This window comes from Lissotriton vulgaris, chromosome 4_1 (assembly GCF_964263255.1).
Source record: "Lissotriton vulgaris chromosome 4_1, aLisVul1.2, whole genome shotgun sequence".
NCBI lineage: Eukaryota > Metazoa > Chordata > Amphibia > Caudata > Salamandridae > Lissotriton > Lissotriton vulgaris.
The window spans coordinates 549851638-549873591 of NC_141691.1; the positions used below are offsets into that span (position 1 = coordinate 549851638).

At 44.5% G+C, this 21954-nt stretch overlaps 1 protein-coding gene across 1 annotated transcript; it reads right to left on the reverse strand.

Moving 5' to 3' along the window:
* Positions 1-10908: 10908 nt before the first annotated feature.
* On the reverse strand, positions 10909-12687 carry LOC147722235 (C-C chemokine receptor type 4-like). Its single transcript, XM_086966813.1, has one exon. The coding sequence runs from the start codon at positions 12665-12667 to the stop codon at positions 11588-11590; it is 1080 nt and encodes a 359-aa protein (XP_086822939.1). The 5' UTR covers positions 12668-12687; the 3' UTR covers positions 10909-11587.
* Positions 12688-21954: the final 9267 nt, after the last annotated feature.

The following is a 21954-nucleotide window of genomic DNA, read 5'->3' on the forward strand; positions in this document are numbered from 1 at the left end:
GGCATGGATCGGGATGGAGGGCTGGGCGGTGGCGTTTAGGGGGACGGGGTTGGGAAGCGGGGGTATAAAAAAAAGAAAGAAAAAACGTATCTTCTGGCCTCATCTTTTCTCGTAGGCCCTCGCTCCGGCTGGAACAGGAAGCACTCCCCAGCTCCCCAAAGCCAATCACAATGCTGCAATGCAGTGTTGTGATTGGTCTGAGCGCCGTGGTTCGGCGCTCAGTCAGGGAATGGGAGCCTTGGCAAATGTCTCAACCGAGGCTACAATACAGCCTGAGTGAAAAACATGCAAAGTACGCATGATTGTTTGGCCGATCTGAGACGGCCGGCCAAACATTGATGCGCACTTGCACAGTTTGTTCACCACTCCCTCTGCTCCTGTCATCGGAGAAGCCCCAGCCCATCATGCAAAGTTGCGGCAGCAGGAACAAATAAAATGATAATAACGTTGAGTTATTATCATTTTATTTTTCCTTTATTTCACTGCTAAAAATCAGTGAGGCGATGCTCCTCCGCCTTAGCAGAGGAGCCGCCACTGCTTCTTTCTTCCCTAACGACTTCATTTCATGTTCCCCCATTATTTTCACAAGGAGATACCAGTGCCAGATTTAATGATCTCCCAGGTATCTCATTCTGAGACAACAAGGATTCCAAGTTATTTCCCCCTGGAATAGGGAATAACATGCAGACCCATTAATTCCAGGTCAGATTTTCCACCTTCCTGGGGAAATAATTGGCCCAAATCTTCAAACATTTTTTCTGAGCGGTGGGGATTAGCTGAGGCTGGGAGGCAGCAGGAGGGCAGAGATCCCTTCATTCCCATCTGAAGTAGGGGGGCAGTTGATGGGGTCATCAGCTTCTTGCAGCTTCTATATCTCCTCAGAGGTCTCTGATGTCTCTAGGTCTGTAATTATCAGGTCCATCATTTGAGGATGAGGTTCCGGCCCCACAAGACACCGGAAAACTCGTATCTTCTTGGTGCGTGGCCTCCCCTGAAGATACCACTGTTGGCAACTCGTAATGAGGGCCATAATCTGTTAGTAGATCTAAGGATCTGATTCTTTGGCGCTGCTAATCCTCCTCAAATTGAATTTTGTAAAATGTACAAGGGTATTTTTTCTCTTTTTACCATTTTCCCTTTGTGCTCTTTTTTGATTGTTCAAGTGTATTAAATTTAAATATTTAATTGTGAGAAATGTATTAAATTTTATCCTCATCGGATTAGACCATTTAGGAAAAATTGCCTCCAATAGATGTTCTCAAGTATTACTAAGTATATCAGACAGCACCTCAGTGGCGGCAGCCTTGGAACAGGGGGGTTGGGCGGGAGGGAATGGATTAAAAAAAGGAAAAGAAATAAACTTACCTACCAGCTGCACAGCTCTCCTCCGTCCTCTTCGTCTGAACTAGCAGCACCAGAAACAGACTCTCCCAGCCAATCACGATGCTGCATGAGCGGTGTCGTTATTGGCTTGAGCTGCCTGTTTGGCCTCTCAAGCAGTGCCTAGGAGCCTGGGCCTGTTTTCCATAGGGCTGCGCAAAAGAACCAGATGGACAACATGCTTGCCTGGCCCAAAAAGGCCGGGCAAATAGTCCTGCACACTTAGGGTGTGGAAACCACTCCTCACTCTGCTCTGGTGAGGTCAGACTCGCCCGCCCCAACCTGGCTCCAGTCCCGCATAGAAAAATAAATTATAATAAAGTCTTTTTTTAAATCATTTTTGCACTGCTCAATTAGCAGAGGGGCGATGCTCAGCCACCACGGCTGCACCTATTGGTTTCATTTGACAGTAATCTATGATCAGTTTAATCAGACACAAATTTGTAAGCAATTTGTGGCCTGCTGATGATGGAAGAGCTTCTTTCCTAAATCTCAGCATTACCATGGGGATCTTGTTGTGGTCGTGTAGTAAGATTTGATGTTCCTAATTGTTGTGGTTTGTTGCCTAGTTCTTGATTCAGTATATAAATCTATATTTGATAAACATGTTACTCTTTTACGGGACGCGCCTCACAGAGTGCGATGGTAGTTTGGGCCCACTCACTGTCCTCCAGAATGGAGGGTGCCTTCACAACTGTCAAGCCACTTCCCTGGGTTGGCATTCCTTCATGGCATCCTACAGTCCTTCTGCCCTACCATCTACCTCTCTCCATCAGCTGAATGAGGGACCCTTGTGGGCTGGTGTGAGGTGTGGGTTTCAGGGAATTAAGATTAATGAAGGCAGTGCCAAAGCATCTGAGATGTCCCGTAATTTGACTATAGCAGAGGTTTTTGTGCCTATCTTTTCTAGGTATCCAAAAGACACCCCATATATTCATACACACTCCTTTTTCTTGCCGCAGAAAGAAAACAAATTGTTTTACCTGTTGCAATCAAGGCATTTTTTGAGGCAAAACAATCCTAAACGAAATAGAGCCACACCATCCCAAAAAGATGAACGTTGTGCACTCTCTGCCCCCACCACCTTTCTACCTAAAGCTGTATCCATCATAAACGTTAAGACTTCTACGGATCAGGTGACGCTAATCTGGGCCTTAACCCCAAGTTAGCAGTAATAATAAAGTTAGGCTTCATCTGAATGAGTTAGAAGGCGGGTTGTAGTTTTTCTTAGGAAGGAGGAGCCTGTGGTAGAGCTGTTTTTTGGTTTAGGACTGCAAGGTGCTTGGTATGTGGTTAAAAATCTAATGTGGCACTACAGTGTGATTTATGCTGCTGCTGTTGCCTTACAGAGGAGTATCTGTACATATTTGACGATCTGCATGGTTCCCTGACTCAAAGTCTGGACAGACCTATCCAAGTAGGGTCTTCACTGAGAACAAAGGGGTACAATATCCACAAAGCATATGGGCCTGTGACGAGTGGAACAGGCCTCAAACTATAGCGTGGCTAACACCTTCAGAGGACCAAACTGAAACAAGCATTGGCAATGGCAAACAACTGGCTTATAAATGAAAGTGCCAATGCTGTCAAATGTGGGTTTAGGCACCACATAAGTCATAATTCAGGCACTCTGCTACTCATCCTTGCACTAATGCATCCATGTATTCACCAATTCACTCATTCGTATTTTCACCCAAGTACACAGCCACATTAAAACACACACAGAAACTCAAAAACCTATGTAAGATAAATTAAAAGGATAAACATACAAAAAAGTAGACCTACTGCAACATAAACATGGTGGGCAACTACTTGCAATAACAGAAACAAAAATAAAGTAGATGGTGGTTGTTTTGCAATGGTATTGTATTTGGTGTATTCTTTTAAAGTTCCAGCATGGCCTCCATCACATGTTGGCCATCTTGGAATGGTAAAATAGTGATACAATGTGGACAATAGTATTTCAACTGTGCTGTCAAGCCACACATAAAAACAGAGGCAATGCTGTGGGCAGATGGAAGTCCTCACAGTATTTTTGTCATTATTAAAGACAAATGATATTTGATGCTTAACATGCTGGGAATTAAACCAGGGATCCTCTGTTACCAGAAGGTGTGGCAGCTTGCACCTTACATCTTAACCACATTGCCAGTCTTTTTAGCTTGTATCTTTTGCATTCTTATCTAGCCATGACAACTTCTGCGTTTGAGATGAGGCAAAAGGGGTGAGGACAGAACGTTTTTCCTGTATTTTCTGGTGCAACCTCTGTGACGACAGTGCTCAGATAATGTGACAGATAGCCATGCAACTAACCTTCTAATAGTAGCTCCTGCAGAGAAATGACAAATCGAAGAAGTACACAAACATACCATTATGTTACAGGCCATACTGAACATTATTTATTTTCAAGTATGCATAAATGCAAGAAGTATGTTGATAAATTAACTTGATTAATACCACCTGTAGCTGTTAACAATATGTGAGGTGACTGCTGCCTCACAAACTTGTAATGTGTATGAAAAGCATTCTTAGTGAAGATCCTTGTTTACACTTAGTTATAGGGCGACCACCTCAATGACTGAGCTGGGTAGACAATACTGGAAACACTTCAGACATGTTCTGAAAATTTCCCTATATCTTTTGACATCAATATGTGTAGTGCCAGGTCTCAGTAGGCCTCATGCAACAGTGCATGAGGTAAACCACGTGAACCGAGATGCACAAGCGTCATGTACATGCATATCACCAGAATATGATATATCAGAATATATCATTCTTATCACGCTCACAAATGCCGAGGGGCTTCTTGGCACTGGCATTAGTCAGAAAATGACCAAACTGGCACATTATTGATTGCAGAGGAACCAGGGGGCATATTATCAAGGGGGTTTATCTCCGCTTTTTTGGCTTTAAAAGCCAAGGAAGCGGAGATAAAATTATCTCCCTATTACCTAGCTGCTGCTAACACCAGTTAGCGACAGCTAGTAGGAGATAGCGACCATCTTGGGCCCCACTTTGCATATCAGTGATATTTATCACTAATGAGATGCAAAGTGGGCGTGCCAAGATGTTAGAGACTGAAAACAGTCGCTAACATCGCTATCTCCTATTACCAACTTTTGGAGATATTCTCGCTAAGCGGGAATATCTCCAAAAGCTAACACCTGCCCTGAAGCAGTTCTTACCCATGTTATCCAATGGGAGGTGGATAACATGGCTAAGAGCATTAGCTCGCTAATGCATGAATATCGCTGACTTTTCAGCGATATTCATGCTTTGCAGCGATTTTTACCGCATTTGCGTTAAACCTTGGTAATACCAAGGTTTATTTGCGGTAAAAATCGCCGCAGCGCTGCGGTAAATTTTTGTCTCTAACCAAACAATAGCGATAATTATCGCTATTGCTTGGTAATATGCCCCCAGGTTTTCAGTGCCTTCCTAAAATGTAACAAGTTAGTCAGAGTTCTATGTGTCGAGGAAGGCTGTTCCAAAGTTTAGCAGTGCAGCAGATGAACTTTTGCCGCCCCAGGATGCACATTTAAATTTACGAACCACTACACTTTTAGTAAAGGCAGAACGAAGTGCCCTGATAGGAGTGTGCCGCTTGAAACTACGCCTAAGTTATTCTGGGCCAACCTCAGGAAGAGCCTTATGAGCAATACAGAGGACCTTAATAGCAATACGTTTTCTGATCGGTAACCAGTGATGCTTAGGCAATGCAAGGGAGACTTATTGGATTTGGGATACGTAAAGAATGCAAGTTGCTGCATTTTGGAGGGTCTGGGGTTTGTTTAACAGTTGGTGCTGAATATTCATATGTAAGGCAGTACAATAATCAATTGTTAATAGTATACGGGTCACTATTGCTGTCTTCTGATGTTCAAACGGGATGCAGCCAAGAATTATTTGTTATTGTCCTCAGAGTATGGAAAGAAGTAGAAATTACTGAGTTGATTTGATCCGAGAAGGGCAGCTTGTTGGTCAAACATAATACCTAAGTAACTTACTTTGCTAACGGGGGTTGGATGAGTTCCTAAGTCCTGTGGCCACAAAATGGGGGATAAAAAGGAAATATCATTGTAAAACAGAAGGATCTCTGTCTTTCCGTTGCTAAGTTTAAGGAAATTGATTTTCATCCATTTGCCCACTTCCATCACACAGTCATGAAACCTGTTAGGGGGAACAGCGTTTGCAACGCAACTTTTACCACGCAGTACCTTTACCATGCAACTTTTACAACGCAAGTAGTTACAACGACTTGCGCTGGGGGGCGCTGTAGGATAGGGAATAGTTTAATTTACTATCCAAAACCTTCCTTACAATCCAAGGGGACTGGAGTTGGAATAGTAAATTAAACTATTCACTATCCAGCGCCCCCCAACGCAAGTCGTTGTAACTACTTGCGTTGTAAAACCTGCGTGGTAAAGGCATGCGTTGTAAAAGCATGCATAGTAACGACATACATCCCCTGTTAGCTGCATCGTGAACATCACTTGAAATGACGACAACAATCTGTGTGTCATCTGCATAAGAGACTAAAGAAAATCCGAAAGTGCTGATCAGACTGGCCAGGGGTATAACCTAAATATTAAAAAGCGTAGGACTTAATGACAACCCGTGAGGAACCCATCAGGGGAGCAAGAAAGGGCTAGATGCCAAATTGTTAAGGGCAACTGATTGTTCTCTGTCTGAGAAAAAAGAGTGCCTTTGATCCCAATGTAATTAAGATGATGCAAGAGCACAGAGTGGTTGGCCATGTCTAATGCAGCCGACTGGTGTAGAAGAATAAGTGCTGCTTTACCGCCATTGTCCAGTATCGCCCCAATTTCATCCAGTGCCATGACCAGTGCCGATTCGGTACTTTCATCGCTTCTGAAACCAAACTGAGAAGAATCTAACCGATGCTTATTGTTTAAAAAGTCAGATAGTTCCAGGTTCATAGCCCTTTCTATAATTGTAGCTGGTATCAGGAGGTGAGAAATGGGGCAGTAGTTCTTGAGTTCCAGGGGATTAAGTATAACTTTCTTTATTAAGGGTAGAACAGAAGCTTTCTTACAGGATTTAGGAAAGTAACCAGATCTAAACATCTTGTTGATGATGTTAGTAGGATCTGGAGCTACCATCTCTGGGCCAAGATGTGTTTTTGCCAGAGGCCAGGGATCTGATAGATAGCCTGAATTTATTGAATCCATCAGTTTTTTACTTGCTCAACTCCTAGAGGGGTGAATTTGTTAAAAATCCCAGTTATGATGGGGGATTTTATATCCTTAGTGACCGATTGACTGGTTTACTTGTTCTAGGAAAACTCATTATAGACCTCTTACACTTTAGTTTGAAAGTGAATAGCAAGATTATCACAAAAGGATTGATTACTACCCGAGGTGTTTATGTTATTGAAGTTAGCAAGTGAGTTCACCATCTGAAAAACTGCTTTGGCTGAATTTTTTGCCAATTGAATTTTATCAATCAAGTAAGTTGATTTGTCAGCCTGGATCATGGCTTCATAGCCCCTGAATACATTGTTTGTATTTATCTCTTTTGCTGGTATTCTAAGTTTTCCTCTATTTATGTTCCTGTCATCGACAGGGTTGTTTTTGAGTTCTTCAATTGTTTGAAAACCAGGGAGCTGTAGGTTTGCTTCTATGTTGACTATGAGATGTTAAAGAGGTTAGTTGGTCCACTGCATAGCCTAGCCAGTTAGTGTAGTTTGATGTTGTTAAATCCAGATTGCTCTTACACTCCAGTTGGATTTCTGAATAAACCTAACAGCTTCAATTTTGTGCCAGGCACGTGATTCTTAAGTTTGAGGTGGGATGCTAGTGGGGGACGTTTATTAGATATTCCCAACTGAAACATTACCGTCATATAATCTGACCAAATCTGAATACACAGACCTCTGCCCTTTGAAATTTCCATTACAAATATTATCCACCCATCCATTCTATGACACACTAGTATTTTTCGCCATGCGTTAAGGAATTTTTTTACAAAATAAGTCAGCATACCTCTTTCTATTGAGTTCCGCCCCTTAAGTACACCCATATATTTTGCTTTTTGGATCACCTGGTGTTGGACTTTTTACTGTGGGTGAGTATCACTACTTGTGTCTCATCCACAGTGATCTCATTTCAAATGAACTGTGTGTGTTTACCACCATTATCCACCTCTTAAGATAAGGCTGCTGTGATGCAGCAAGGGTAAGGGGTACCTGGCTGGTAACACTTGAACACATGTACACACATGTGTGCACACTTGAGGACTGTGTGTGTGAGACAGTTGTCATGGACACTCCGGTACCAGTGCCCAGGTAGCCTGGTGTAGCGAGGACTCTGCAAGTAGAGAAATTGACCTGGGGTAGGCTTATAATGCTAGTGTATACTAATAGGGAAAGTCGGTGTCATTTACTGTTTTGTCTGTAGTGACACTGTATTATAAACAAAGGGAGGTAGCTTACAGTGAAGTTTCACTTACCTTTGGCCTACAAAGTCCAATGGCATATCAAAATGGGATGTGACCTGTGTGAGAAAATCAAAGCTGTGAGTTCCAAAAAGACATCTGTTCAAAGTACGGGTCATCCACAATTGTCATGTTTCTTTTGCGCAGATCAGGATCAGACTCCTGGCCTTTTGTCACCCTGCTGTGCCAAGATAATTGCATTTCTTTCCATGAGCAGGAACAAACTCCTGCGTACAAAGGGAGCAATTATGAGTACTTTACTTAGCTCCTGAGGAGGAAAGGGGTGTGGATGAATGATTTGCATCAATCAGCTGTCGTACTGTACCAGGGATGGGCCAGCCCAATCCCACTGAACAAAGGAAGGGAGCCGAGACCTCTGGAGCCAACACCGAAGTGGGCCCCCCTTTGAAGATTTGGTGAGAAAGATACTGGCAGTGATGTCAGTGAGGAGAGGAACTGACACCCTATAGGAGATGTGACTAGCGATTCCTGGATGATGCCATCTGGAATTGTCCCAGCATGCTGTGCAGAAAGGCTAGGACAGGGGAGGAGAGCTGAGTGACACCCTAGGATTTTCCAAGGGTGTCTGGCTTCTAGAACCTCCCACCCTCACCCTTTAGATCCTCTTGCACAAGGGGGAGATTCACTTGGTTGGTATTTTTCTTCCCAGACTCTCCCTTGGCCGGGGTACCCTATCTCCCAGCCCGTGTCTGCAGAGGAAATGGGCCGGGACCCCATCACTGCTCCCCAAAGTCCAGAGGAGAATGGTAGCACAGTTGCGCCCCCAGTAGTGGAGTGCCTGCCCCACAACACATGCCAATGTCTGGAGGGAGTGGGCGGCCACCATCAGTGAAGCGGATACTGCCCACAGTAGTGGGCATGGAGGGAGAAGCTTCCGCGGTCTCATGCTGAAGTGTGGCCTAGGTGGGACCTGGCAGGACAGCAAGGGGTGGCTTCCCTCAGCTTCCTCAATGTTTGGACGAATGGGAGTGCTTGGGTGGGTCCGGGCACCCCCAAATAAAACGAAAAACCAAAGAAAAAGCAATGTGGCTTGAGGCCACACAGCAAAAATAAGGGTAGCAGCTCTCGTCTGCGCAGTGGGAGAACTACTCATCAAATATTCGCATCCCATAAAGCCCTATGAGGCTTCCTCATGCAGAAGTGCAGCGTCTCTCCCCAAGGAGTTTTGAAAGTACCGACCCTAAGTTTGTGGGGTCATAGAATCCTGGACTTTTTGGGATTTTTTTTGGGCCGGAGCTTTGGCTGTACAGTTGCGAACACAGCGCACTCTAGGGGCAGGTTTTATGGCTGTATTTATTGTAGCCTACAGATGTATAAGGAAGGTACATGGTATACAGTGCTCTCTAGGAGCTGAAACTATGGTTAAGTTAATGTGATGAGAAAGTGATATTCTCTAATGGCTGTTACTACAGTTGAATTATTATGATTTGAAAGAATATAAAAAGCTCAATGGCATGTAATTTTTTTATGATTTTTTGATATAATAATACTGACAATAATTATAGATCGAAGTGCATATACTTTATTAACATTAATAAGTGCATTTACAAATGATTATTGTTGCTGATTGCATTTACATACAAAATGATGATGCATTTAACATATGGTTTGTTCATCTTGAACCTTTGCCCAAGCCAAAAGACCTATCTTATATGCTTGCGTGACCCTGCAAGAGGTCAAAGGTGATTATGCAATGTAATCTATGGTATTTTCTATCTGTCTAATGTATACATTTCTAAATTAATCCATAGTATTTAGTAGCTTGTGTGTAATAAATGCACTTTTCCTTTTCTAAAGAAAAAGCACTAACTGGTCAATCATTTATTGAGTTGTATTGTGTGCCAGCAATTTGTTATTACTAGCGCACACCCCCCTCCCCTGATGAGACCTTGGACTGCTCTGCTTCGCTGCCCTAAGGGAGTCCAGTGCAACACTGGGGTGCTTGGTTCCCAGAAAGGAGAAATTGTGGATCTATTACTTGTGAAGGCTACACAACTAATAAACCAATTGCCTATGACCACTTTGTCAGAGAGGCAATCATTGACTTGACAACTAAAGGTAAGGAGAACATTTTTCCACTATCAGTTTGTAATAATTACAGGACAAAAGTGGTAAAAGAGACCAATATAAACAAAATATGTGGGGACTGCATCAGTTTTTGTTTAGAGCAAAAGAAAATGACTTCTTATTATTTTTATATGAGTCTTAGGGATAGATGCATCAAAGGAAAAACGGGTCGCAAACGGGCCGATTCTCAGAATCTGCCCCTTTGCGACCAGTATGTTTGCATTTGGGATGCATAATCCCAAATGCAAAAATCGCAATTTAAAAAATCGCAAAATTGCGATTACTTAAATTGCGATTGCATTTAAGGAATCTCAAATTGAGATTCCTTAAATGCAATGCATCAAAGTGAAAAAATTAGCGATTTCGCTAATAGGGGGAGCAAATTACCATGAAGTTAAACTTCATAGTAATTTGCAAAAACTTAGAAAAATGCACTAAAGTGCATTTTTCAAAGTTCCATTTTACACACACACATGCCCTTGTGGTATGTGTGTGTGCAAGATGTACTCATATGCAGATTTCAGGGGTGCAACAGGGTGTCCTTTTGACACCCTGGCACCCTTGAAATTACATTCTCAATTTGCGATTCTCTAATTGAGAATCACAAATTGAGAATGTTTTCCCATTCATTCCTATGGGCCTCTAGGCCCATAGGAATGAATGGGGAGGTATTCTTTAATTGCGACTCGCAATTTACGAGTCGCAATTAAGGAATGTTTAGAAATCTCTATTTTATTAACGATTTCTACATGCATAGCCTTTTGCTATTTCTTATTAGCGAATCCTTATTTTTCGCTAATAAGGAATCGCAAATGGCATTGTTGATGCATGTGGGCCTTAGAACCCACTTTGTACTCAGCTCTATTTGGAAGGTGACAGCTTGCATTAAAATATACATATCATGTTCATTTGAGTCTTTGGTGTGCAAAGGTTTTTCTGGTTCTCAGTATATATGTGATTCAAAATGATCAGCAAGCAAAGTGAGAGGTAAATTACATGTTTATTATTTTTTTGGAATGCAGTTCATTTACTCTTAAACGTTATAAATATGCAGGCACATCGTACAAAATACTGTCTTCTTAACGCAACAATCACTAAGATGATGTCCATAGACTGGATAATTTGTTTTTTTAAGGAAAAGGTAACACATGAAGGCTTAATCACAGCAAATTGCAACACATATTCTAAAGCATGGACTACCCTAGGAAGCTGAATAATAGTATTGCTTTGTGGTTAGTTTTGACTTGACAGCACTGCTGTCAGAGCGATCTATTTTAAGCAAATGTGTAAAATATACATAGAGTGAGCTTTGGTTCCACCCAGAGGAATGTTACTCTCTCACCTCATGTTGTTGGTAGTTTTATAAATTTTTCCACTTTCAGTGGAGTGCTTGCTTTGCAATGCACGAGGGACAATTTACTTCTCAAAGTACTCTCACTCAATTATACGAAACTTAGTATCCCATAGAAGCTTTGTATACTGAAAGCAATTGTTTCGTGTTCTTTTTTCACAACAGTAGGTTTTTAAAACTGTTTTAGTCTGGAATTGTTTGCAAATCACACATGCAGGCACATGTATATGTTTATGCATCTTCACATGCATAAGAGCACACAATACAGCTGCTTTCCCAAAGCTTGCTTTATTTTGGGTATGTATGCTGTGTTTACAAGCCATCATATGGCTCATAGTCCTGAGTGGAATGTGTGTGAGAAGAGCTGACTGAGTCACGCGGATGTCTGAGGTGGCTGTGGCAGGTTCTGCATACAGATGGAAGCATGCTGCATTCCTGAAGCAGTAATTTAAGGTACTTCCTGAATTTTTGTCCAAGAAAGACATAAATAACTGGATTAAGGCAGCAGTGGACAAATGCTAGGGTTTCAGAGAGTTGTAATGAATAGTCCAACTGTTGCCTGCTCTGGCAGTCGCTCAGCATGCCCAGCTTGCCCAGCGCTTGCATCATGTGTAGAAAAAGCACTATGTTGTAAGGTGTCCAGAACACAAAGAACACAACCATAACTGCAAAAATTAACTTGACTGCCCGGGTTTTCTTCTCATTATTACAATGTAGTAAATTTTTGATGATCATAGAGTAGCAGAAGACCATAATGACTGATGGGATTACTAGTCCCAAAATATTAACTTCTAGAGTGCAAAACATTTTCCATATGTCTGCTGGATCTGGAAAGTTGGGTTTGCAGCTGGTGTAATTTTGCTCATGCAACACTTGATTGAAGATGAGCTCTGGGATTGAAGCAAAAAGAGCAACTACCCACACAGCAATGCTTGTGATTGTGCCATAAGTGACGGTTCTAGCTCTCATAGCAAATATGGCATGGACGATTGCCAAGTACCGGTCTACGCTCATTAGAGTTATGAAGAAGATCCCACTGTAGAAGCCAACCAGGTAGAGCCCGGAGATCATTTTGCACATGGCCATTCCGAACACCCATTCATCTACTGCATAGTAAATCCAGAACGGAAGCGAGAAAACAAACAACAGATCTGAGATGGCCAGATTCAGTAGGTAAACGTCGGTCATGCTCTTCAGTCGCTTGTACTGGATCAGGACGCAGACCACCAGTGTGTTGCCCACCAGCCCAAACACAAACACCATGCTGTAGAGCACTGGTAAGAATTTGGCTCTGAATATTTTGATGCCATCTTTTTTGCAAGGGGTGGGATAGTCAGAATAATTCTCGTCGTAGTCGTAAAGCGTGGTAGTGAGTTGCTCCGAAAGGTTCATGTCACAGGAAATGCTGTGTTCAACCTAGAGTGGGAACAGATGATTCCATCAGAAAAGTGCCTTAGGTGGACTTAAAAGAAGATCAGGGCTCACCTGAGCCCAACAATTAAAGTGCATTCAAACAGCCTCTGTTTCACTAAACATATGTACATACCCTTTATGTACCTCACTTACCTTTTTCTCTTTCTCAACTGTCCCTTTATAGTGTCTGTAATGTGTTTGAATTTTTTTTCTGTTACCAAGATGTATGCTGTGAAAGCACAACATTTTTTTTCTTCACAATGGGTAGTACACAACACCCCCTCAACACAGCTGCTGCTGAAAATGTTATTCTTCAACAGTGCCACACTCCAGTAACTGGTGCCCTGGTTCAATTTATTTCCTTGTGGCCCTCATCTATAACCCTACTCCTGGATGTCCAGCCATCTGTCCACTTTCACTTTTTATAGAAAGAGAATTCTCTAATTAACATGGTACGCTTTGGTGTCTCTTCACTCCTAGCATCAACCACCACTTTATCTTGAGAGAAAAAATACGAAATGCTAACAACTTGATAGACTACATCATAAGTGAAAATAGGCATTAACAAAGCCAAGATGTTTTGCCTTTGTGTGGTGCATGCACACAGACGCGCAGTTCAAGATCATACTGACAGTGATCACACATACATTCACGTACACTGACAGGGCAACATTTTAACAGAACCCATATCAACACAAACTGACACATTTACAAACATCCATGGCCAATCATCACCAGTCCTATATGCACCCATGCACACAGACCACTAAACAAGCAGCCACCAAAGAATATAGACCAACAGAGTCATATAAACGGACAATGAGGCATCAATGCACACAGACCCCAAGCCATGTTTACATCCATCGATATATGTTTATTGGGATATCATATGTCTTGCGCAAATCTTCCAGGTGAGTGTGGAATGAGCAATTGCAGTGAGGTGTGGGGGCTGAGCTCCAGCCCCAAAGTTAGTATCACTGTGATCATGCCTGACCCAGCAGGGGGCAGGGGCAGGATCTTAGTGGAGCATCTCCAGAGAGCGACTCCCTCAAGCCTCTAGAAGGGAACATATTGTTTATCCCCAGGCAAAGTAAGGATCAGCACCCGTCCTACAATTTCAAGCCAGTCCAGGGACTACATCCCTACCCCAAGCAGAACAAGAAGAAAAGGGTGGATATTTAAACCTTTTTCTTGCTCTGGGACCCTCTATTCGGTTCCTTCAAGGTAGCATGCATGACCTGGGTGAAGTGAAGGTGAGTGAAACTCACCCATTGGAAGTGTCCACCCAGAGTGTCTGACTTACTGAGGCATGGCTTGGCATGGCGGGAAAGTCACCTGGCATGTCAGACATAAAGTGAATATAGCATGGCTTCTATAAGATTGTGGCAGTCAAAACATGGCCTCAGTAAGTGAAGGGTCACCTCGTATGCCTGACTGGCTGATGGTGAATGAAATATGGCTGTGTTAAGATTATAACAGCATTGTATTCTTGGATTTAAGCAGGACTAACTGAAGTGTTTAGCCTCAACTGCACAGCTGATATGCTCGAAGGACGTTTTATTGGATGGTACTGTTATGAATTGTCTGCAGGTAAAGAAATGGTCACCAGGCAGAATAATATAAAGATATTCTATGAATATAGAGCTCAATGTGAATACATGATGGGTCACTTGGTAGCAAAGCAGCCATGAAACTGCAGCCCTGGGCAGACTTCAGGGCTGCAAACAGTGCAGCCGTCCCTAGAACTGATAAGGGACCCACCTCCAAACTCATGCAGACTGTCATTGCACGCTGCATGAAATGCTGCAGACAAAAGTAAAAACACTACATGGCACACAACCTGTGTGCCATGCCCACAGACACTGCATGCAATATATGTAAGTGACCCCTACAGCAGGCCTTACAGCCCTAAGGCTGGATGTATTATATTGCATGTGAGGACATACCTGCATGAGCAGATATGACCCTCTGCTGTCTAGTTCAATTGCTAGATAATACAAGTGAGCAGGGAAGCCATCTTAAGTATATGTACTGGTCATTATGAGTTCCCCAGTTACATTATGGCTTCACTGAAACCTATGTTGTTTGGTTTCAAACACCTGGTTTTAATAAATGAATTCTGATGCGAGTAATGGATTTATTAAAACATGCACCCAGTGGACACCTAAGAGATGCCCCCTGAATCTTATCAGCCTCATAGTGTGCTGGATGACTCGTAACGTCCAGACTGCCACCACAAACATGTTTCTGACCCCTGCAGGTGAGAGCCCATGCTCTCTGAGTCCAGAAACAATGCCTACTCCGGAGGAAGGTGTTCATACCTCCTCCAGCAGAATCAAGGCCAAGGTCTTCAAAGTTCCTTCCAGCTTTGATATGCAACTCTGGCTTCCCCCAGACCTGGGAGATGCCCCCCCTGCCCTAAGGACCATTTGGCATCAGGACAGGATGGAAAATTAGCTATGCTAGGAGGTGTGGTGCACTACAAGGCCAGTTACACCCCTAAAGTGGGCTGACTGATGTGCCCCCGAAAGAAAGGTTCCACTATTTTGATTTTGGTGGGAATAGGAATTCTGGTACAGGATTATGCTTAGTCCCCAAAGGAAGTGGTCATATAGGGAGTGTGGTGACCCCAAGGGTACGTTGCCCATTGGCTAACACCCTTCACATTGAGTATTTAGGTGGCACCATAACACAAGTAACTCAGATTTGACTGACTAAAGAAAGAAGAGGATAAAGAAGAGTCAAAGAAACAAGAGCTGCGGACTTCTGATGGACTTTTGGCACTAAACGCTACCTGCCTACCGGCTCCTGACCCGACAATTGCGATAAGCTGACTACTCCTGCAGCTGTGTATCCTTCAAAAGCCTCGGAGGGCCTTCAGCACTTCAACCAGCCTTCAGGATCTCACTTGAAGTGGAGGAGCCACTTCCATGCAGCCTGAAGGCACTGACCACAACGTTCGGTTCACCTTTCTGATGTTCATTGGATCCACTAACACAGTAGCTGCCCAGCAGGAGCTCACCATGCTCCAAGAGGTTGGATCTGTATCCCCAACATGTGAGAAGATGGCAGGCCCAACTGGAGCCACCTTGCACTATTACCTGGGGTGCTGGACCCCTTGCAGCAACCAAGGATAGTTTGTGTCTAATCGGACTCCAATACTACAGAGAAGGAGCAACCGACAAGGGGCATCGGCATCACAGAGGCCAGCCCTGAAAGTGGCCCTGCTGTCCTTATTTTCCCCTCCTTTGAGATCTAACCGAGAAACATGGGTGTCTTTGACACACAGGCCCCAGCCAACAAAAACCCACTGCACCCAGGCTCCCCGACCCGGCTCCGAGACAACCAATGGTGCTCCCCTGCTCCCCAGACCCCAACAAACTGAGCTCCCCTTTGGAAGCTCCCAGAGTTGTCCCCAAGTGTTCCTCTGCAGCCTGTTTCTAGGTATCCCCCATGTACTCGGTGTAGCGAGCAAGGCTATCAAACCCGCCCAGCACCTCTGCACCCGGACACTCCAGGGCAGGTAAACTTGAACTGCTGGTGGTACTTTGGACCCTGGCCCCCTAGCGTCTTAAGTCCTAAAGGGGAGCCCTGAGAACTGTTTGCAAAAAACCTTCTGGAGAATATGCCTTTTCCCCCTTAGGAAAGCATTACCGCATAAAAACGCATTTGAGTGAACATTTTACTAACCTGATAAAATTGCTATTAGGAAAAGTACTTATCCATTTACGATGTTCTTGATTTTAAAATAAATATAGACATGCTTGTTATTTTTCTAAATTATTCCTGAATTTCTTCTTAAGTGTTTGCCTCATTTATTGACTCTGTATGTGTTCATCAAATGCCTTATCACTACCCCGTGATAAACCTAAGCTGCTTGCCCACAGTACCACAGAAGAGAGCGTTTAGGATTGTTAATTTAAGCCCTAATCGCCAACAAGGGCCGCTTCCTGTGCCCATGTAACATTTCCTAGCATCCCCAGGCTAACTGTAGCAGGTACCTCACCTCACCTGCACTTCCAGATCCACACCAACCTCAACACCACCCTCAGAGGAACCCTCATCTACAGACTCCCCGGACCCTGAACACAGTTCAGCGACTCCATCGCCGATTTCGTCAGCACACACGCCCTCGCCTCCACAGACTACATCCTCCTCAGGGACCTGAACTTCCACCTCAAGAACAACAACGACACCAACTCCACCACCCTGATCGACAACCTAGCCAACCTCGGACTCAGACAACTAGTCACAAAACCCACCCACCCACTCCGCCGGTCACACGCTTGGCCCCATCTTCTCCGCAAGCCCCCATGTCTCCTTCAACCACACCACCAAACTCCACTGGACCGACCATCGCTGCATCCACTTCACCTTTAAGAAACCCACCACGCACCACCTTAGCCCAACAGATGCCACGCCGCTGCTGGAGCAAAGTCACCAAAGACCTGCTAACCATCACCCTTGCACAGAGCCCACCCGCCGACCCCACAGACCCCGACACTACCGCCCGCAACCTTAGACAGTGGATCAATGACTGCGCCAACAACCTCGCCCTGATCAAGAAACCCTCCAACAGTCACACCAAGAAGAAAGCCAGCTGGTTCACTGAAGACCTCCAAGCAAACCTGCCGAAAGCTAGAGAAAATCTGGCTCCGTGAACGAACACCGGACAGCCAGGCAGCCCACAAGAACACCACCAGCAAACACCATCACCTCATCCGATCCGCTAAAAAAGCCTCCTTCTTTCTAAGACTTCCTAGACAACAGCACGCACAACAGCAAAGAGCTCTTCAACATCGTGAAGGAACTCTCCAACCCCAGCTCCAACACCACCGACGTCCCACCCTCACAAGACCTGTGCGACTCACTGGCCACCTTCTTCCACCGCAAGATTGCCGACATCCACGACAGCTTCAATGCCACGACCGCCCGACAACCACTGAGACCTCTGCCCCCACGACCACCAACTGCTTGCTCTCCTGGACTAACATCAACGACAATAACACCATCAAGATCATGAACATCATCCACTCCGGATCTCTGTCAGACCCATGCCCACACCACATCTTCAACAAAGCCAGCACATCCATCGCACCCCATCTCTGGAAAGTCATCAACACCTCCTTCGAGACAGCAACCTTCCCGGAGAGCTGGACGCACGCCGAGATCAATGCCTTACTCAAGAAACCCAAGGCGGACCCCAAGAACTTCTGGCCCACCTCCCTGCTCCCGTTCCCGGCAAAGGTCATCAAGAAGCCCGTCAACGAACAACTTTCCCACTACCTTGAGGAGAAAAACATTCTGAGCCCTTCCCAGTCTGGGTTCCGCAGCAACCACAGCACCGAGACTGCCCTCATCCCCGCTAATGATGACATCAAGTCCTTGCTGGACGATGGAGAAACGGCGGCCCTCATCCTCCTGGACCTGTAAGCCGCCTTCGACACGGTCTGCCTCCACACACTACGAACATGCCTCCACAGCGCCGGGATCAAAGAGAAGGCCCTGGACTGGACCACCTCCTTCCTCTCCGGCAGAACATAGAGTGTCTGCCTTCCCCCCTTCCGCTCCGAAGCCACTGAGATCATATGCGGCGTACCCCAGGGCTCATCCCTCAGCCCAACCCTGTTTAACATCTACATGGCACAGCTTGCCCACATAGCTCGTCGGCACGACCTCAACATCATCTCCAACGCCGATTACACCCAGCTGATCCTCTCCCTCACCAAGGACCCCCACACCGCCAAAACCAACCTTCACAAAGGAATGAAGGCCGTCACTGAATGGATGAGTGGAAGAGGATTACCTTCAAGCTCCTTACCCACGCACACAAGGCACTCCACAACACCGGACCAACATACCTCAACAGACTATTCAGCTTCTACACCCCCACCCACCAGCTCCGCTCTGCCGACCTCGCCCTTGCCACAGTCCCCTGCTTCCGAAGGGCGACCTCCGGCAGCAGATCGTTCTCCCACCTCGCCGCCAAGACCTGGAACACCCTCCGGATCCACCTACGGCAGACCCAAGACCTACTGACCTTCAGAAAACTCAAGACCTGGCTTTTCGAGCAGTAGCAGCACTCCCGGACCCAGCGCCTTGAGACCCTCATGGGTGAGTAGTGCACTTTACGAATGATATGATTGATTGATTGATTACCTGATTCAAGAGAGAGGGAAAGAGAGGGAGGAAGGAGGAAGGTAAAAAGAAAGTGATCACAAAAGGAGAAGAGTGAGTGGAAAAAAGGAGAGAGAGGGAAATGGATTGATGGATGGAAAGAGTTTGCTCAAGGTCACGAAGGCAGTAAGCTTAGTTTGAGCTTTTTTGTCAGGACAGCTTTTGGTCCCCAGTCCGGCCCTGAATGCTGACCTGTGCTCCTGTGGTCAAGGTGGAGAATAGGGGAGCAGTGTGCTGGAAGCACGTACTACTAGATGCAGGAGCTATGGGCTTCATGGCTCAGCTCCCTGGGGAACTGACGAGGTGAGAAGCTGAGCTGGAGCGGAGTACTTACTGCTTAAATATGATGCTGATAAGTGAAAAGGGAAGAATACATATTTATTAATATTTTGCTGCTGTGACATCTAATAACGTGACAAACTTCGAATATACATTTATGGTCCTGTTTATGGTGTATGTGAAGCGCTCTACAAATCCCACTGCATTTAGTTTTACTACATCTTGTTTAATAATTATTTAAAATCATTTCATAATCAAAGCACTCCAATGTAAAATACGTTGGAATTGGTGTGAGCAAACAGAGATGCCACCTTTTCATTGGTTATACTGTTTATGTAATATTATGATATTTCTTACATGCTGATTCTGTTAATGTAGTAACATTTATCTGATGTTGCAAAGTTAAACTTTATTTCTAATAATAATATAGACATTGCTGTTTAAATTTTAAGTCAATACTGTTAATTTTCGACTTTTAAATGTTCACGCCAGGTGCCCTGTGCATGGGCATGTGTAACTTGAAACTGTTTCCTGGAATGAAGTTCGGTTGAAAACAAAGTCACGGTTTTAAAGCTCTGGCTGCAGCACAATATGGCCTGGTTTACACTTCATGGTTGCCTTCACAATACAACATACTAGCTTTATCATGAGGTAGGAGCCAATTTGGCCTTTTTAGGAGTTCCTCTGGGCTGGACTAGCCATAGCAGGCACTGGGCATTTCCCCAGTGGGCTGCCAGGGTGGGGACTGGTTTTGGACACCTGGGGGGCCCTTGTTGTTACTGGGGGATGGTTTTGCAGCAACCATGCAATATTGGACCCCCTGTAACAAAAGCAGCTGCAGTGTTTTCCACGTCCAACCCTTGTCTTCCCCCGCCTCTCAGCGGCCTCATTTGCCAGGGCCAGTGTGTTTTCCCAGTCCAGCCCTGGAGGTCCTTACTTATTTGAGTTGGCCATTTGCCTATGTTTCTATCAGTAGTCGAAGTGCATTAGAAAATGTGTGGAAACTTCTATGCTGCGGGCAATCAGGAGGTACTGAGTGAGCGTGGGGGCGTGGCAAAGGCATAGCTAAAAAAAAAAAGATATTCTGTTCACCTTCGGCTAACTACATATGAAATAACACAGCTTAAATGAAACATAAATGCAAGTTAAGGTAATCATTGGGAAATGCACTGTCGTACATTATGAAACCTCCGTTCATTAACGCACTGCACCAGAGAGCCACAGAATTGAATCCTGGTTGGTGCAGTGGAGAATTGTGCCTTGTCTATGTTTAGTGCTCCAAGGTACCCATCAGACCCAGAAAGCACTGCGAACATGTAAGTCATTATTTTAAATGTGCATTGCACACAGTATAAAATAGACTACTACAAAATGCTCAAAACGGTTTAAGAGAAAAAAGTGCTTCCAAAATATAGATTTTAGTAATACCCAGACTATACATAGCGCAATTCTTTTATAACTGTCTTTTAAAAGCACCCACTTCACAGCTTAGGTGGTAGCTCCCTTACAATACCTCTTAAAAAGCACAAATGTGTGTCATCAGGAAGCACGAAGTGATTTCATCAATTAAAGCCAATAACGGCTTCCAATCACCCTTTACATTTGCAGATTGGCAAGTTGCGAGCTTTTACATTTCCTTTAAGCAAGCAGGCACACTGGCATGAAGGCTTGTTAGCTGCCAGCTCCTGCCTCGGTTTCACAGCACAGAGACTCCCTGCCTTACATTCCAGGTGAAGCATTTCACTTCCCAGAAGTATAAGTCCCAGGAAGTTGTCTTTTCACAAAAAGGAGGGGAACAGTTTTATTAGAATTAAAAAAGTATTGGCACATCGTGCTCCGCAGGTCCCCCCCCCATTTCGACCACTGAATTTTATATGGCGTGGGCTTGTGCAACAGTTCCTTTTCATGTCAGATTTATATTAAGATCTGATTCCATTTGTAGCCTATACCTGGTCATTCTCTTGCTATGGGCATGGTATTATCTGTTTTTATGCTAGGGCTCAATTCTGTATGGTTTGATAGGAGCTGATATCATAACCACTAATGTACTTCTCTAATTATAGTTCCCAACATCATGATGTGAAAACAGTCCACTTTTGACCTCAGAAATGACCTAAACCCGTATTCACCCAGGGGCTTATTTATAAGAAATATAACACCCTAGATTTCGACACTGCCCCAGATTTACAGAACTATGTAAACCTGAGGAAGTGCGAAACCTTGCACCTGCTTAACCCCTTCGATGCTTGTGACAAGGTCAACTCGACATGGGTGTTACCTGCGCTGTGCGTTTGACGAGTTGACCTTGTCACATAACAAGGGATTTTTAAAGTTGCAGCACAGCACGGGAATGTGCTGTAGCAATGATGCAGTTAAGTGAGGACTAATGAGGAGAAATATCATTCTGCAGCACACATAGAAAGAGGTAAACGCCTCAAATGCGATGCATTCCGACCCTTTCACTGTGCTGTAGGGCAGTACACCAAGCCTGCCCTCTCTATTAGCTGAAGGAAGCCCTTCCATTATAGAAAAATCTACTGTACATGACTATGGAAGTGTCCTCCCAGTGTGTTCTTGCGGTTTGAGAGTCGGCCATTTATTGCGGTATTATCTTTCTACCTGTGTTTGGTACTCGTGTGTAACATGCACCCGTCACTTTCTCTTGTAACACACTGTTTTCTACCTCTTACATCTGTTTATTTTCGATACCTGCACAAGTGCCACCGTGGCCTACGTAACGTTTGTTCTTGTGCTTGAGGGCCCTCCATATATTGCAGTATTATACCTCTATGTTTACTTTGTACGCTTTT